At 43.3% G+C, this 17,738-nt stretch overlaps 1 protein-coding gene across 3 annotated transcripts; it reads left to right on the top strand.

Moving 5' to 3' along the window:
- The first annotated feature begins 316 nt into the window (after positions 1–316).
- LOC119137588 (guanine nucleotide exchange factor VAV3-like) lies at positions 317–17,390 on the top strand. Of its 3 annotated transcripts, XM_037277044.1 has the most exons (28): positions 317–650; positions 1,596–1,712; positions 2,588–2,646; positions 2,766–2,831; positions 3,353–3,461; positions 3,567–3,662; positions 4,105–4,173; positions 4,271–4,374; positions 4,650–4,749; positions 4,861–4,956; positions 5,921–5,989; positions 6,416–6,502; positions 6,961–7,046; positions 7,112–7,244; positions 8,233–8,342; positions 8,414–8,515; positions 8,586–8,677; positions 8,978–9,000; positions 9,128–9,185; positions 9,770–9,900; positions 12,055–12,120; positions 12,384–12,418; positions 12,488–12,604; positions 13,293–13,380; positions 13,727–13,856; positions 15,603–15,656; positions 16,087–16,235; positions 16,298–17,390. In XM_037277044.1, exons 1-28 carry the CDS (start codon positions 447–449, stop codon positions 16,334–16,336), a joined length of 2,589 nt encoding a protein of 862 aa, XP_037132939.1. In that variant the 5' UTR covers positions 317–446; the 3' UTR covers positions 16,337–17,390. The 3 variants fall into 3 exon arrangements, with proteins under 3 accessions (XP_037132939.1, XP_037132941.1, XP_037132940.1); XM_037277045.1 differs by lacking the exon at positions 15,603–15,656 and having other exon boundaries at positions 319–650; XM_037277046.1 differs by lacking the exons at positions 13,727–13,856; positions 15,603–15,656; positions 16,087–16,235; positions 16,298–17,390 and having other exon boundaries at positions 12,060–12,120; positions 13,293–13,381.
- Positions 17,391–17,738: the final 348 nt, after the last annotated feature.

Raw genomic sequence — 17,738 nt, forward strand, 5'->3', positions numbered from 1 at the left:
AGGTTGGCCAATCTACATGTCAATCATTACACAAGGCATTTTGGTCAGAATTAAAGATGGTCAGATTGAGGTGTTTACATGTATTTTAAAATTCTACCTTCACTTGATTTAATGAAATATTCATATTTTTGTTGTTTTATAGTATGGTATAGTAGAAATTAAAAAATGCACGTATCCTTTAAAATAGTACAAATAAAATGAAAGCAATACTTTTTTTTTTAAATAGTTTTTATAACCTTCCGGGAGAGAGACGACCACCTCTTTGAACGAGGAGGGGGGGGGGGGGGGGGCTATGCCCACTTTTGACCCACATCACTTAAGTTGCTTGCTGTGTCGTGTGCCGCCTCCACTTGCTCAGCTGCCATCCACGCAGTTGTAGTCATGCGGTGCTGTTCTGCGTGTAAACTTTCTTCCTTTTGAACTAGTTCACGCACTGCCCGTCTGTCATGGAGTACTGGAGGCAGTGCGCCGCGTGGCTCATCGGCTGCAAGGTTCTGCCAGTCAACCATCGCGTCACCGCGGACACCGCGCAGGTGTTCGACCTGGCGCAGACGCTGCGTGACGGCGTGCTGCTCTGCCAGCTGCTCAACAACTTGAAGGCGCACAGCATCGACTTGAAGCAGATCAACCTCAGGCCGCAGATGTCCCAGGTACCACTCCACTCGAAAAAGTTGGGAATCTGTCTTTACTAAATTGGTTCATTTTATAATAATAAAATATAATAAGCGATACTGAATGGTACAATACAACATTATTGGTTTTACAGCAATATTGATAGGATCACAGTATATATACTCTATTGATATATTATGATAAAATATGAAATTTATCCATCACGATACAGTGACATTGATAATTGATATCGTTTATTCAAAAAAGACATACCAGCACCACAACAATACCATATAACAAAATAAGATGTTGTTGCTGTGTTTCACCAACAATATTGATAATATCACGATACAGCGATTTAATTATCACAAAAGCCAAGTTTGGCGACTTCCAGTTTGTCCCGTGGCTTCTCAGGGGGGGCCAGATAACATCCCAACTTTGATCCGCCCGTCTGGCGGGAGCTCATAAAATATTTTCAAGAGTAATGCTTTTTCTCATCAGGGCCATGTTGAATGGCAAATGTCTTGTTGTTGATGATGATGTCACTTGAATAGCCCTAAGATGAGGCAGCGAGGTTTTTTTTTCTACACGGCCCTGTTGTGCATATTCACTAGACTGTGATGGCAAAACAGTAGGACGGCCTGCAGCTGTGGGACATGTACTAGCGAAAAGAAAAAGCCACATGTGTGTGGCCCCCTTTCACGGTGACCCGCTATCGCTCCTCGGCTTAAAGCATGACATCGGGGTCAGTGGAGTGCAGTATTGTGGGACAAACAAGGCTCCCTCCAGCGCTGCTATGGCCAGAGGATGTGCTGTGACTTTTATTTGTAGGATTCCAAACATACTCACAACTATGCAAGCTGATTTATTTATTTTTTATTTTATTTTTTATTTATTACTATTATAATTTTATTTGACATTTTTTTACTTTTTATTATTATTTTATTTATTATTTATGATGTATTTTTTCTTCATCGTTCCAGTTTCTGTGCTTGAAGAACATTCGCACCTTCCTGATGTGCTGCTGCGACGTGTTCGGCATGAAGAAAAGCGACCTCTTCGACGCCTTCGACCTGTTTGACGTGCGCGATTTTGGAAAGGTGACTTTCAGATTTATTTTTATATTGCCATATGAGCTTTTCAATGAACAGTTCTCCAAAACGTGGGAACGGCTTTAAAGCTCGATGCTGGCATGCATTTTCTTTCCGTTGACTTGAGGTCCAAAGAAGCTTCCAGTTAATCTGATAATCCCACACACTGCAAATATGTACTGTACCAACCGTTTTGTATAATCTCAGTCAAACAACCTTCTGGCAAGGCGTCACAATTCAGTGTGTCAGGTTCATCCCAGATGGACTTGATCCAGCTCTTGTGACGTTTACAACTTGTACAAATGGGAAAAGTTTGTTGCTGTTTTTTTTTCCTCTCCAGAAAGGAACATGTGAAAAATTAGAACCAAGATAATCCACTTTTTGTTAGTGATGCCAACTGGAGGATGAGAAGATGCGGCATTAGAACGCGACTAACCTACATTACAGTGACTACATGTTTTATATAACCCCTTGATTTTTGAATTTCTTGAGTCCGTAAGAGAATTAGTCAAAGTTCCTGTTAAAGGCAACATAGATATTTTATGTTGAGTGTCATACCACAAAGATACGACGCTGCAAATTCACATGGTGGACAAGAAGTCACAGCGGTGTTTACACAGGGAGCTGTGTTTTCAAAGTCGTTTATGAATTCATTTTCACGCCCGTAGAAATGTGAACATGTTTCCCATTCTAATTGCAATTTTTTTTCTTGTTTATAACGTCAAAGTAAAATTGCTGCCCCCCCCTCCTTATCGTTTTCACTGACGATAACAATCACAATTTTGCACTTACCGCACTGTGAAACCAACATATTTCCTGAAACTTTGTGGTTTTCAAGCTCTTGACTATAACCAGTCCTTCTTACATCTTAAATATTTCCCCAGGTAATGGACACTTTATCCAAGCTCTCATACACAGCAATTGCCCAGCAAGGAGGATTCAAGTAAGTGTCTGGTGTTCTCGTCCAGGCTGTTATTTTCCCTAAATGCTTGCTTTAACACGCTCCTCACGTCAGGAATAAATAAACTCTCCCGTCTTAAATGTTTTCTTTGTCATTTGCAGGCCTTTCCACACAGAGGAGAGTCTAAAGGACGAAGACATTTACAATCACCTGGAAGACCTGATTGAGTATGTATGAGGTGCCCCCCCTCCTCGCTCTCTCTCTGAGGGTCCATTATTGCTGTTGATATAACATAATTATGTCAGCGCGCGTGTGTGTCAAAACCGGCTCGGCCCGTCATCTTGGCTCTCTGGGGCTCTGCTCTGTTTATTTGCTATTATCAAAGGAAATGAATGAGTTTGCATGACATGCCTATTAAACACTCGGGAAGGTAGGTGGGTAACTTGCGTTGTGGCTAGTTTCGCCAGTAGGGGGCGCAAATGAATCACTATGGTTGGTTCTTCATCACACAAGTTTGGTCAAGCTCTAACCTTGAGCTTGCTGGGTTTTTAGTTTAATGGTCATTAAAATTTCTTCCAAAAGAACCTTAAAATGGGCACTACGAACCAAATTTTCAGATATCCTGCCATTTGTGGGTCTTCTCACGAGTTTGTATTCATTTTCATGTTGAGTTTCAGGGCTACATTTTCAAAACAATCAAAGAGATGTGTTAAGTTTGCAATTTTTTTTTTTTCCGTGGGGCTCATAGTGAAAATGCCATGGAAGGTGAGGAGGATTTGTACGTGGCAGTTTACAGCCTGGAAGAAGACTATTCAGGAGGAGAGATTTATGAAGACCTCATGAGGACCGAGCAGCAGGTACACACACAAATTAGTATACCGTTTTACTATTAGCAGCTTGCCGAAAGTACTTTCTATCGCTTTTTTTTTTTAAGATTTACTGCGAGTCACGTTTCTTTCCAGAAGCAGGTCGAGATGTCAGACGTTCGCAGCTGCTGCCTCTCCGAGATCAAGCAGACGGAGGAGAAGTACACCGAGACGCTGGAATCCATCGAAAAGGTACGGCCTCTGATCTTGCAACAGCACGATCAAACGTGCAACTCTTTCCACTGTGTTGACATTTATTATTAATTGGTTGACACGATCGAGACAATATTTTAGCATCCATACTTGAGTTTCTCCACTCACGACTTGGCAGCAGGCCGGTGGAAGATTCATCATTTTGGAGCCACTTCCGACGAAATGACCGCCACCAAATACTTTGTGGTTATGCACTTTTGATTTTAGTGGCTGTCCACTTGGATATTTTATGGTGGCCTATGACCACCATGTTCTTGTTTATCTATCACTTGTTCCACTTTTTATGTAAATTTCTCCCTAATTTGCAATAGCGTCCGCTTCCTTTTGAGAGCTGTTATAAATTAATATGCATTAACATTCATATTGTCGCCAGAAGGTTGCATAATGACGCTTATGTTTGTCTGCGCGTGTCTTTGCACAGTATTTCCTCAACCCGCTCAAGAAGTTTTTCTCCGTGGCCGAAATCGACCAAGTGTTTGTAAATATCCCTGTGAGTTTTCCTCTTATTGTGTGGATGAATAAATGTATTATTGTTTTTCATCTCATTGTTATTGTCAAACATTTCATTGCTTTCACACTCGCCACAGGACATGGTGAAGGTTCACAAGAGCCTGATGGCTGACGTTCAGGATTCCATCGTCAACAAGAACGCATTGAATCTCTACCGGATCTTCATCAGCTACAAAGAGAGGTATTCATCTTTCACGTGTATTTACAATGGCGGAGTCTAGCTTTTGTTACCTTGACGACCGGGGTTAAGGGCTAAACTACAAATATCACCCGCACTGCCACCGCATCAACAATTGCTGTCGCTTGAAAGTGGCTCTGTATCTTCACCCACCTTGCTGATCAAGTCATGGGTGAACAAACTATGTGAGAGCAGTTATGATGTCAATTCATTTCACTGTATTATTCTTACATCATTTTTTTATGATGTCCTGATTAATTGTATCGCTGTTCCAACAGACTTCTCATCTATGGCGTCTACTGCAGCCGCGTGGAGATCGCCATTGCTGTGCTTGACCTCATCTGCAAGGAGAAAGAGGATGTGCGGCTCAAGCTGGAGGTCAGGATTTCACACGATCACCAAAACTACTACGCCAAGATTGCTCGTTAAGGCGGCTTGTATTGGTCACTCAAAATGTCCCACAAGTTCTCATCACATTTACGCTTGCAGGAGTGTTCGAAAAGGGCCAACAATGGCAAGTTCACCCTGAGGGACCTGCTGGTGGTCCCCATGCAGAGGGTCCTCAAGTACCACCTCTTGCTACAGGTATGGACCTTTCTAATGTATGTTTTTATTTTTTTTTACCGAAGTGCAGTTTTTAAATGGAAGAAATTGGATTATTTTCTAAATGTATTAGGAAATAATGAGAAATAAAGTTTTACAAATTATATAAATACATTATGTTACATCAAATTACAAATCTAGAAGAATTACTATGACTGAATTGTGTAAAAAAAATAAACATGGTGAAAGATGGCGTGATCTACTTCGATGTGACTGTTCTCCATTTATACACTAGGGGGCGACCTCTCCACATTTTGGCCCACAGTCTCAGTAAGGCCAGCAAAATATGGATGCATTTGTACATTTTAAGATGAAATATGTCCTCAGATAGTTTAACTGCCATGATTTAATGTCACCACTTGTTAATTCATTATTTTGTATCCTGTTTGTTTGGTGTAGAAAAAATATGCAGTTTAAAGAGGAGCATTTGAAGTGTAAAAAATAGAGTCAATTCACCCCTGGTGGACTCATTTGCGTTCATTTGCGTTGACCTTCACAAAGTCGTCCTCAGGTGTCGTCAACAGATGGCCGCAGGCGCACATGCCTTCTCCTGCCATCAATTACATCCCATTGGTGATAGCTCGAGAGCAGGGCACATGCAGGCGTGACTTTAAATGCTCTTTTAAATGCAAATTCCCTCAGCATTTTAAGGATTAGCTCAAAGTGTGTCGTGGGTTGTATTTAGATTTTTTGGGGGGATAAGCTTTACATTTTGGAGATTCAAGTTGAGAAAAAAAGCTTTTATTTTTTAAGTTGAAAACCAGATTCAATCAGTAAAAAACGAAATAACATTTTCTCTATCTTACTCTGTTTCTTTCTGTCTCTCTCTCTCTCTCTCTAATATAATATACATATAAGAGATCAGCCCGATTAGCAATTAAGTTACGTACTCGGCCGCCAAATGACCCGAGACTACAGCAAATGAATTCTTTTCATCCTCCTGCAGGAGCTTCTCAAGCACACTCACGATGCCACAGACAAGAGCAACCTGAAGGTGGCGCTGGATGCCATGAAAGTAAGTGGAAATGGATGAGCAGTGAACCTCGGCTCTGGAAATTCGCATTTCACATTTGTGACTGGGGATTTTTTGCAAATCTACCAAATCTATTTTTGGCACAACATCTGCTGACATCTTTGTTGCCAAGCAACTCTATTGAACTGAGGAGAGGAGCTTAATTTAGTCAGACCATAGCCGTGTCTAACCGAGAGTGTTTTGCTGCCATCTTGTGGTATCTTTAGGTAATTACAAAACATTTTTGGTGCACATTAAATATTTACAGATTTTCACTCTTTGTGGCAAGGCTTGGTCGGAACAGCAGAAGTTCCCCGTACCTAATATTGTGGCCGATGTCAATATTTTTGCATCCATCCAACTTCTCCTGCAGTAAAAGATGAAATATGGTGTGTATCTAATAAAGCGTGTGTGTGTGTGTTTTGACAGGACTTGGCTCAATTTGTCAATGAGGTCAAGAGAGACAACGAGACTCTACGGGAGATGGACCAGTACCAGCGCTCCATCGAGAACCTGGTACGGCACATGCATGTTGTGTTTTCATAACATCACATATGTGTAGTGAATAAATATGATAGGATGTGTTCAGGGTCGCTCTGTTCAAAAGTCTTCATTGAGAGCATAAACATAAGCCGATAGGAACAATATGGTAATTGTTGCTGGCAGTGTCTAATTAGACAAAGGCCAGTGTTTATGTGAAAGGTATTTAAGCTGGTCAAATATTAATTAGCAGTTGATTCTTTTAATCATTATGCCTTTTAATTATGCAGAGGAGTATCAGGGACAGGCTGGAAAGAAAATGACAAAAGTAAAGTAGTAGAAAATAGCTGTAATTAGATTTGTTGTGAAACAAATGAATGACAATAGTCATAATTTGATAAGAAAAAAGTTTTAGTTTTAGCCTTGTTTACAAATATGATTGTTGTTTCATTCATATTTTCTGATAATGACATTCTATTTTTTTTACTTGAAAGAACCAGCCTCTAATCCGCTATGGTCGCCCGAGAGGAGATGGAGAAGTGCGCATGGTGTCCAACTTTGACCGGAGGAAACTGGACAGGTTTGCTAAGCGGACATTTTGTCTCCATCGCAACAAGACTTGATTGCCGTCTCTTTGTTTTTCAGACACCTCTTCCTGTTCGACGTGGCCGCTGTGGTGTGCAAACGACGCGGCGACAACTACGAGATGAAGGACGTGCTTGACCTCAATGTCTTCAAGATCACCGACAACCCCATGTCGGACAAGGAGGGCAAGAAGGTGGGCTTGGACACAATATTTGATTCAGCACATTTGAAATCAATAAGAATGACAAAAAAGAATCTGGACCATGCTGACTATACTTCACCAACATACCAAAACTAGGAACTGAAAACCTGGTATTTTTAAATTTGCAAAAAATAATTCATAATAGAAAACAAAAGTTGTACTTCCTGTCTTGGAAAAAAGAAGAGGATTTTGTTTTTCTAGGTCTGAGTCCCTTTATTGAAAAATCACGCCATGATAAAGTCGACCCCTGTGTCCCAATTCCGGCTTCCTAGAAACGACAAAGGCAGCAACGCAGACAAGAAGAAGAGCAAGCCTGCCGCCGCATCGCCGTCGCGTTAATAGCGAATGATGAACGTGCGCAGTGGTCCGAGGTTGCTCACAGCGATCTATCATCGGTCGCTAAATGAAACTTCAGAGCGTGAACGCGGAGTCGCAGCGGCGGCGGCGCTGATTTAACGCTCGGTGGAGCTCTAAAACACTTGTGGAGTTCACAGGGGCCGCAAACAGTGGCGGGCGGCGGCTGAAGCTGATTTGATCAGATGTGACACGACAAGCTTGCAGCACATTAAGGCCCGAGAGAAGATGGTGCTTTTGGTACACCTCGGAAATTGATCCTCAATATGTCTGTGTGTCGGATCGCACTGGAGAATCTCCAGAAATGTTTTGCTTATTTGGTCTGAAAATGATTTCGGTCGGTTCGACCGACCCCTTGACATGGACCAGCCGTTCCGGAGTCTGCCCAAATTTCTAATTCACTGATGTTGTTGAAAAATTGTTTGGTTTTTTTCTTTTTCCAAAACTAAGGTAAATCCAATGTCAAAACAGTCTTAATTGAATAAGGAGAATATTTTGACTCTTTTTTTTTTTTTTTTAGTCATGATTTTAAAAAGAGCAGGACAGCAGTAGTTTCAAAATTTTTTTTTTTTTTACTTTAAAAAAATATATATATCTGACCGATGTTGTTTGTTGCCCCTCATAGTGGTGTTACGGCTTCTACGTGACGCACCAGCAGGGCCACACAGGCTTTGAGCTCTTCTTCAAAACCAGGGAGCTGAAGAAGAAATGGCTGGATCAGTTTGAAATGGCTGTGTAAGTAATATTTTCCAAATGACATTTACATTTGCATCCAAGTTTGTTTTCTTCTCCATTTACTGAATCAGCTCTAACATCCGACCGGCCTTGGCCAACCATAACGGTCACCACTTCAAAATGCACACCTTTGACCGAATCTCTTCATGCAGCTTCTGTCACCTGCTTCTCAGGTAACACTGCCACTTCCTCTTCATGTTTTCATCCATGACATCACAAAAGATGCGTTGTGTCTCTGTGCAGGGGCATCTTCAACCAAGGCTACGTTTGTTTAAAATGTACATTGCCTGTCCACAAGGAGTGTCTGGGTCAGCTGGGATTCTGCAGGAGGACAGGTGAGAACAACCTTCAACTGATCCTCTCTAGATTTGAACAGACCAGAAAATATGGTATATTACAGATCCTCGTATGGACTGCCTGACATACGCTTTTTAATATGGTTCATTACAATCCATTAATATGGTCAATTGGATGTGCACAGACCATCACATAGTATGGTTGAAAATTTTATCGACTCGAATATATGGTCCGATTCTCTGCACGGAGCTTAATGGTGTAAATCGAAGCGCACAGACTGCAATGGATGAGAAATTTATTTTGAGTATTCATACTGGCTTCTTCTTTTGGTATTGCAGAGTCATCCAAGAAGCGCTCCAAGGTAGGAAGACCAGCACTGTCTTCTTCAATGTAACCTTTGCTATTTTTTTTTTTTTATTATGGTACGCTAATTGTATTTCCTCCGAGATGAAAGCCTCTTAAGTGTACCTGATGACCATATTGTTTAGGTCACACCGATGTCATCGCTTATCTCCACTCAGGAAGGCACAACACCTCCAGACTCAGGTCAGTTTGGCTTTTTGTGGATCTAGATTTTTTTTTTTGGGTACCATGAGATGTAGACCGTTTTTCAAATTTGGGCAAGTCGCGGAAAACGTGCCGCTTTGCTGTTGCGGATATGAGTGTGTGGGTGTCGGCTTCACTTAATAGGTTGCTCAGGGGTTCCGACGAAGGGCGGGAGACAAAGTGGCCGTGTCGCCCGCCCTGGCAGGAGCGCTCTGTCTCCAATTCAGAGCCCGACGCCGGTGGCCATGTTTTTTATTTTTTTATTTTATTTAGGCGCCCTGAGAAAATATTGCATCTGGAAGGACGGAGAGGAATCTGCTGCCAAAGTGAACGGCCACTTTGGCGAAAGATGACTTCATGTTGGGGAGAGGGGCTTTACTTCAGCTTCAGTTTCTTTGGGGGGACAATTGTCTTACAACAACTGAAAATTATGACTTTATTTATTAGAATTATGTCTTTATAATTAAGTCTTTCCGTTAAATGTATGCTTTTATTTTCATAAGACTGCAATTTTTAAATGAGAAAAAAAAGATCACATTCATATTTGAAAAAAAAGTAAAATAAAAAATGTGTGCATGTTCAAGGTCTCCCCAGGATGCTGGTGATCCAAGACTATGACGGCGTCCCCTCCCCACCAGGCGGCCCCCCGTTGTGCGCCCGCACGGGCGATGTGATCGAGCTGATGTTCGCCGACCTGCACAGCTCTTGGTGGCAGGTGCGTGCATGCGTGCCACTCGCAACTCATCAGGGAGGCTTGCCTTGCCTTTTCTCCCTTCATTTTTTGTTTTTATCAGCAGGAATCAAAAACTAGCAATGAGACTTGGTCAAGGCTTATGCGGTCAGAAAATTTGATGAGCAAATATTTTCCTGCTTTTGTGGGGGTCGGAGCTCTCGTCTGTCACTTTGACTCTGACGCAAAGTGTTTAGGGCAACGTATGACACACGGGTCATGTGACTCTCGGTCACATGAAATCATAGCTGGCGCTGTATGATGTCAGCAACGAGATGATGAATTTAGCGGCTTTAGTGAGACAATAACACGCCGGGTGTTTGCAGCTTGCGGAGGAGCTTTCACCTTTTGCTTAGTGAGGCAGATGATATCGTTTGACTTCATCTGTTTTTTTGAAAGGTCACTAATTCATCCCGGCTGGTGGCGGAGGCATTAAATCCTCATCTTCCATATTTGTCTGTGTTGTGACAGACCTTCTTCACCAAAAGAAAAAATACTATTTCCTCTTCATCATCACCTCTAATGAGACTGAGGCAATAGAGATTTCATTTAATAACTAAATAATATAATCATTTTTAAATTATATCATTTTCAATGACTGTAATGACAATGAGCAATTATTTCGTGAAATAAATTCGAATTTTTTGATTAACATTATTTACAATAAATCGATTTTAGTTTAACCATTTATGGAAAAATGATGACACGAATGCAACAAATATTAGAAATAACTCTTGATGATCTAAAAGGTCAGTGGCTCAGATTAAGTGCTCCGTGGCCATACTTTACCAACTGCTGCCATAGAATTTCCATATTGACAACTGTTGTCAAAACCAGAAAATAGAGCATAAAAATATGCATTTGCACCATCTTACAAATACACAAAGGTTACTCAGTTTCAGAACAGAAGCACTTGTGACGACAATTAAAACTCCGCAGGGTAGCCTTAATCTCGGGCGTCCCCGACGGCGCCATGGGATGGAATTAGCCCCCCCCCCCCCCGCCCACATCCCCATCCGCCCGCTCACATCCAACCTCCCCCGTTACCCAGAAGGCAATTATCTCCGTCCCGCTGGCACAACAATACAATCAATCACAGTGATTTCATTTGATCCTTCGGCGGGTGCCTCCTGTTTATGCTGCCCGAGTAATGCATTTAATCTTTTTAGCACACGCTTATCCAGGGCATAACAAATAGAACCAAAAGAGCTTGGATGAAATGTTATTGCGTAGAATGAATCACAGAGACTCCAATTGAGTTACCCGCATTTTTCTGAATGCTCTTGCCCCCCCAAAAAAAAGCTCGGTGGCCTAATGGAGACGAGTTAGTAGGGAAAAGGAAAAACGTAGAAGAGAGTTGGCAGGAACTCCATTTTCTCAATTAGTTGACTTAAACGCTTATAAATGAACTCAATCTATCGCGAGAGTGTCACTTTGGACTGCAGACTTCCACTGAGGACATCCGGCATATCATTCAGTGGAAGCTGAAAGTGATACGGCTCGAAAAGTAATAAAAGTCAACGTTGAAACCGTCGTCATGTCGGCAAATCCCGTGAAACTCTAAAAGTGACTTTAGCATCAATGCGAATGCTTACATGACAGGATCAGGCGTGCAGCACAATACAAATTTTGAGAAATTTCACAAACAGTGTAGTCCAAAACAAAAAAAATCAAAGCACATTAAATAATATATATAACAACTTAAACGTGTCATTGTTAGCAAAGTGAAACATCGTTGATGTTTGTCTTCTTTTTAGAAGATTCAGATTTGTGCAAATGATAAAAAAAAAAAACTTCTGCATGCAATTCCTACACTGAATAGAGATAAACAAGAGCGCGAGTTAAAACACAGCTTGTTTGGTCTCCGCGCTGTTTGAGTATTCACTGGCACAAACTAGCCTCCATTACTCCGGGGCCAAACGAGGCCCTTGTTGTGATGCGCTACAAATCAAACTGCCGACAGAGTCGCTAGCGTAATTAACTGGGCCTGCAAATTAGATGCGCCGCTTGTTACGTGCTAATTGCCCAGGATTTACCCACGACGGCGTGGGAGGGGAGGGAGCGAGGGAGGGAGGAGGTGGGATTGGAGAGGAGGTGCGGGACAAATTTAACGCGATTAACATCCCGTGGCATTCGCAGGGCAGAATCCCGGCGAGCGGCAAGATTGGCTTCTTTCCCAGCGACGCCGTGAGGCCTTGCCCCTGCGTAAGTGTGCATATTTCCTTTCTGATCAATACGTCGCATTAAGCGTGAGCGCAATGCATTTAGCCCAGTAATGGCCACTATTGACGTCTGGGGCGAAGAGATGTGCTTTTCCATTACATGCCTGCGCTCCCGTCGAGGTCTGATTTTAGCCCCCCGCCGTGCCTCCAATATCGCATTAGCAGTCGTCTGACCTCCAAGCCTTTCAAGTGCGATGAATGGCAAAATAACCCTACGCTTTCTTTTCTTCTTCTCCTTCGTGCCAGCTACCCAAGCCTGTCGATTACTCGGCGCACCTCTGGTAACAACACGTCAGTCTCCATTACGTCCAGTCGTTCACATTCACAAAGACTCGGTGGGTGCTTTGCAGGTTCGCCGGGCCTATGGAGAGGTGCCAGGCCGAGGAGGAGCTCCAGGACCGAGGGAACAGCACTTATCTGCTTCGGCATCGGAGTAAAGAATGCACAGAGTACGCCATTAGTATAAAGTAAGTTTGATGTCACAAGCGTAAAACCTTCCTTGGTTGCTGTGCTAATAAATGACAGAGCAAGGCTCTTTAATTGAATCAACGATGCAAACAAAGAATTAGTCGCGGTTAGCACCTGATGCCGCACCTCTGCGCTCTTTAGTCGCGCTCGGCTCTCGATGCTATTACGCAAACACAATGGAGACCAACTGCCGAATGCTTGAGGTGCTCGTTGTGAAATCTTTGAACGGTGCATAAAGGAAAATCCTTTTAATTTCCCCATCCATTGTTTTGGGTCTTCTATCGGGAAACGTCTGTTTGTTTGTTTGTGTGTGTGTGTGTGTGTGCGTGCCCGCCTGTGCGTGACGGCTTTGCATACTGATGATGCATGCTCAAATTGGAGTCTTAAATGGCGATGAAAGACTATACTAGGAGATTTGCAGCTCAGTCAACATACAGGAAATTCGCAGGGGGACATATTTTTGCCTATACAAGAATACAAACTGGCAGCAAAGTGAATATAACAGCAACTGTATCTTAAATGCAATCTGCCATTAGATATTGGTCTCATTTGATGAAAGCCAATGTTCGTAAGAGGTCTTGAGGATACTCTCACAGACCTTCGTGACTTTCAACACGGGAGGCCGGGCCTGACGTCGGAAGCGTGTCTAGTTGATTAGCAGCGCATGTCTTATTCATCCTCGCGCAGGTTCAACGACAGAGTCAAGCACATTAAGATTCTGACCAAGGACGGCTGCTTTTACATCGCAGAGAGTCGACTCTTCAAAACGCTGCTGGTAAGACTCGGAGATGCTCCGCAACGCTTGAACCATGGGTGGAATCTATTTGATGTTGTTCTCTGCTCACAGTGGTTTTGTTGTTAGTCACTGCAGAATATCACCATCATTAAAATATGCTAACCAGATGAATAATAATATAAATGAAGTACAGTTGGCAAAGTGAGAGGGAAATAGGTGCAGTACGATTCGGTAGATTTGTTAAATATGGTAGGGAGGTTAGGGTTAGGGTTAGCTCGTAGGTTGGTGTTGGTAGGCACCGTTGGAAGATATCTTGGGAGTTGAGTAGTTGGCTGCAGACTTGATAGATATGTCATTCAGCGATGTGTGTTTTGGTCTCCTGCAGGATTTGGTGGAGTACTACAAGCAGCACTCCTTAAAAGAAGGCTTCAGCAGCCTCGACACCAATCTGCGCATCCCTTACCGGGAATGCTCCGACGGAAGCTCGTCTTGGGCCATTAGCAAGACTGGCAGCGGTGAGTGCGCCCTCGCAAAAGACTTTGCCGGAGAGACTCTTGCGTCTGACAGCTGGAGATGCTCCCAGCTTAGAGTGGAGATGGATACTGGGGGGGGGTTATTTGAGGGCCCTGTCTTGTGGGCTTTTGTGGAGAAATTCTTTTTGCCCGCAAAAAGCCATCAGCGGTATGTCGACGCGGTGTCTTTGATATCCGACGCATACTTGAAGGAAGGAGTGAGGAGACGGCAGGTAGTGAAGAAATCGCGGTAATGAGGCGGTTAGACAGACGAGACGACACGGACAGAAAAGAGACGGATGGGAAAAATGCAATGAGGAAAACTTTAATGAACCTCGAGTTGTTGCGTCGGTCGGTAGTGGAGGAAAGTCGCTCGGGCAATTAATAGGTGGACACTTGGTGAAGAGAGGAGGGTAGTTGAGTAGGTAGACCACCTTCAATGGTCATTGCTTGCTATGTGCTCGTTGATGCAGGGATGAAATAGTAAAAAAAATTATTTGAGTCAAGATAAAAGTGAAATGAATGGAGAGGCATCCTGGCAGCTCAGCAGGCATCGCCAGAGTGCTCCCAGTTAGAGGTCGGTGCCCCAGGCGAGCACCTGGAGCCCCCCTACTCAGGGAGCGTCATGCCGGATAGCACACTGCTCGCCTCCGACATGCATGCACAATTTTCCTGACAGGACATGACATGTCACTTGCACAGCCAGCCGAGTAGAAGGAGAAGAGAGGAAGAAAACGAGTGAGTGACACAAACCTGAGGGAAACCCCGGGTCTCGCGGCAGGAACACAACCTGGGGGAAAAAGTTTGCAAAATAAAAAGCGCGGGAGGTAGCTAGAGTGGAAATTCGTAAACAAGCACCAGCGCTAGAACAAAGCTAACGTTAGCCTTTTGTGTGCGCACGTATGTGTGTGTGTGTGTGCGTGTCTGCACATCCTCGTCCCTCCTCATGCGCCTTCAAAGCAGCGGCGCCATTCAGCGGGAAGACGCCTTGACAGAGCCACTGATGCCTAGTGCATTCTGGGATAGATTATTATTGCCTTAAGTCATCCGCCCCCGTAGACTTGGAGCTAGAGAGTGTGGGCACCGGCTTCCGTGAAGAGACAGATGCCATGCCAAACAAAACAGAAATAAAAATAAATAAACACAATCAAAAGAAGGAGTGCTTATATATTGGGGGGGAAAAAAACAGATGCTGCTGCTTTGCCAGAGAAGCATTTGACAAGATGTTTGTGTGTGTGTACAAATAAAGTCCTCAGCTTGTTGCTAGGCAGAGTTCATTGGGCACCTGTGCAACAGCTCCGAAGGTCGTAATAACAATATCTAGTACGTGTACAAATATGAAGACAGAAATGTGTCTTTTTAATCAATGCACATGAGTAACTAACTGCAAAAACTGCATTGGACAAAAAAAAATCTGTATCTATAAACAAATAATAAAATATTTTACAAATTCAAAAGCCTCATCTCAGTAGATGCCAGCCTACTTGTTGCTAGGCAGACTTAATAGGGCATATGTGCAACTGCCTTACGAAAACAAAAGAACAATACTCGAATGTTAATAAATAATAAAAGACCTCAGTCCTAAATCAAAATAGATGTTGTAAAGACCTGCCCTCTTTACTCTTCTCTCCCACTCAGTGTTGCTTCCTTTGCTTGGTCTTTGACTTTGCCAACTTTCTCTCTCTCTCTTTCTCTCATTCTCTCTCTGTCTCTCTCTCTTTTTGGCTGTGTGTGTGTGTATGTGTGTAGTTACTCCTGGTGGTTGCAGCTTTGTTCCTCCCTCCTCCTCTCCTTTCTGGTCAGGTACAGCTGCACGGCCTTTCTCTGCTTTTCAGTCTTGTTGCATGACTTTTTTTTTTCTCTCACTCAACTAATAAATAATGCAGAACCAGCTTTGACGCTCAATAGCCAGAAATGACATAGCGAGGGACTAATGTTGGTAGTATTGAATGAAATATCAAGCTTGCAATTTTTTTATATGCTACATCAACACACGACTACCAAATAGTGATCAGTTTTAATTATTTCTGGGTCCAAATATTGATATTTTAATGTTTCTGTTATTGATAACCAAGTATAAAAACACATCTTTTACGTTTAAAATCAAGGCATTCCCTTTCATTAGAAATGCTCGGATGTCACCTTCCCCGCATGTTTTTTTCGATCACATTATCATGAAATCCAAACACGTCTCTGATCATCCGATGACATCTAGAACTTTGTGTCCCGCCAGTGTTTTCTCCCAGAGTGTTAGCCGTGGCCGTGGCTCGCTACGACTTCAGCTCCAGAGACGCGTGGGAGTTGTCTCTGCTGCGGGGGGACGTGGTCAACATCTACACCAAGACATCCAGCGGCTGGTGGAAGGGGGAGGCGGCTGGAAAGGTGCGGCACAATATGACTTGGTTTGAATTTGTTCACTTGTGAATTTGTTCACTCGTTCCCAGGTGGGCTGGTTTCCGTCCACTTACGTAGAAGAAGACTGATTCAGCCGGATGTCTCTGATGTCACTGGGAGAAACTCAACAGACTATGCCCTTGACCCCCCCCCCCCCCCCCCCGGCCCCTCCCTGACAGGACTTTTATGCAGAGCACATGTCAAATCACAAATACGTATCTACCCATCGTCCATCCATTTCCTTCCCTGACTCACCTCGTCTAATTATTGATGACTTGGTGGGCTCGTGTGAAAATTCTGTCGGCTGTCGTCAGGTTGCGTTAGCGTGGAAGGCTCAGTCAGCCGACTGGAAGAGGGCAGGCTAATGCTGGAACTCTCTTGTGTTCACATCAGGTAAATAAACTGTTTAATTGATTCAGTAATCATTTTAGATGTGCGTCTTCTCATTTTGGTCACTGCTTCCGCCAAACCAAGGGCTGTGCACCAAGCTGTGTCTGCAGAAATAGCCAAACGTGGTTGAACAGCAAACATGGCATGAGATCTGAGGACATTTGTCAATGCCGAGGTAGCCAGTCGTCATTCATTTGAAAAAGACGAGTGTGTTTACTGTGTGGTGGATTTTGTTCTTTGACGTTCAGGTCTTCATTTGAGCCGCGATTGAGGGGGGTTTGTTTGGGCACTTTGGTGGCAATGCCAAGAAGGATTTCGTATGCTTTAAATCTTTATGGTTCTGCAAGGAATGATTCACGCCTGTTTACGAGACAGCACAAGTGTTGAGCAACACAACACGCGCGCGGCAAGTGACTTTCATCAATTATTGAGCAGATCCTTGAATATATTTTCTTTTGGAAATGTCTGATTGGAGATGCGGGTACCATCCGAGAATCTCCAAGTGACCGCATGTCCTTTTTTCCCAGGATGCGTCCAGTTTTTCTAGATCAGACAAACCGGTTGGATATTATATTTTCTCAAAAATTGTGATATTCAATTAAAAATGCACATATAAAGGAAATAATTTGTGGATGTGAGAATTTCAAATGTATTACTCTCGGTGATGCTAAGTAGCACCAATAATTGAAATTAATATTAACCATTTGGAAACTTGCCATAATTGATCAATAAATCATGTTTGTCTTATCCACATTGCGGCTCTGTACTGGCTGCAATTCCAAAACCGAGATTGAGCAGAAATGCCGCGTGAGTGGCGAGGTTTCACTCGAGCGTCGGGGTGTCGAGCTATCAGTATTCTCGCAATGTAAACACTGCCTGAGGCGTGCTTTACCCTCGCCGCTCCGCAGCCTCTCTAATGACCCGAGTCTGCCGGCTGAGCGCTCCACTGCGCTTTGGCGCTAACGCTCCCGTCACACAAAAAGGCAGCAAACGGCTCCCCCTTAAGATGCCTCCTCATCGTAATCTAACTGTTCCTGAGATGAAAGGAGGCGACAACGAATTTAGACTGCAGCTGTAGAGACATTGGATTTATTCGGATAA

The sequence above is a fragment of the Syngnathus acus genome, chromosome 17 (genome assembly GCF_901709675.1).
Source record: "Syngnathus acus chromosome 17, fSynAcu1.2, whole genome shotgun sequence".
Taxonomy (NCBI): domain Eukaryota; kingdom Metazoa; phylum Chordata; class Actinopteri; order Syngnathiformes; family Syngnathidae; genus Syngnathus; species Syngnathus acus.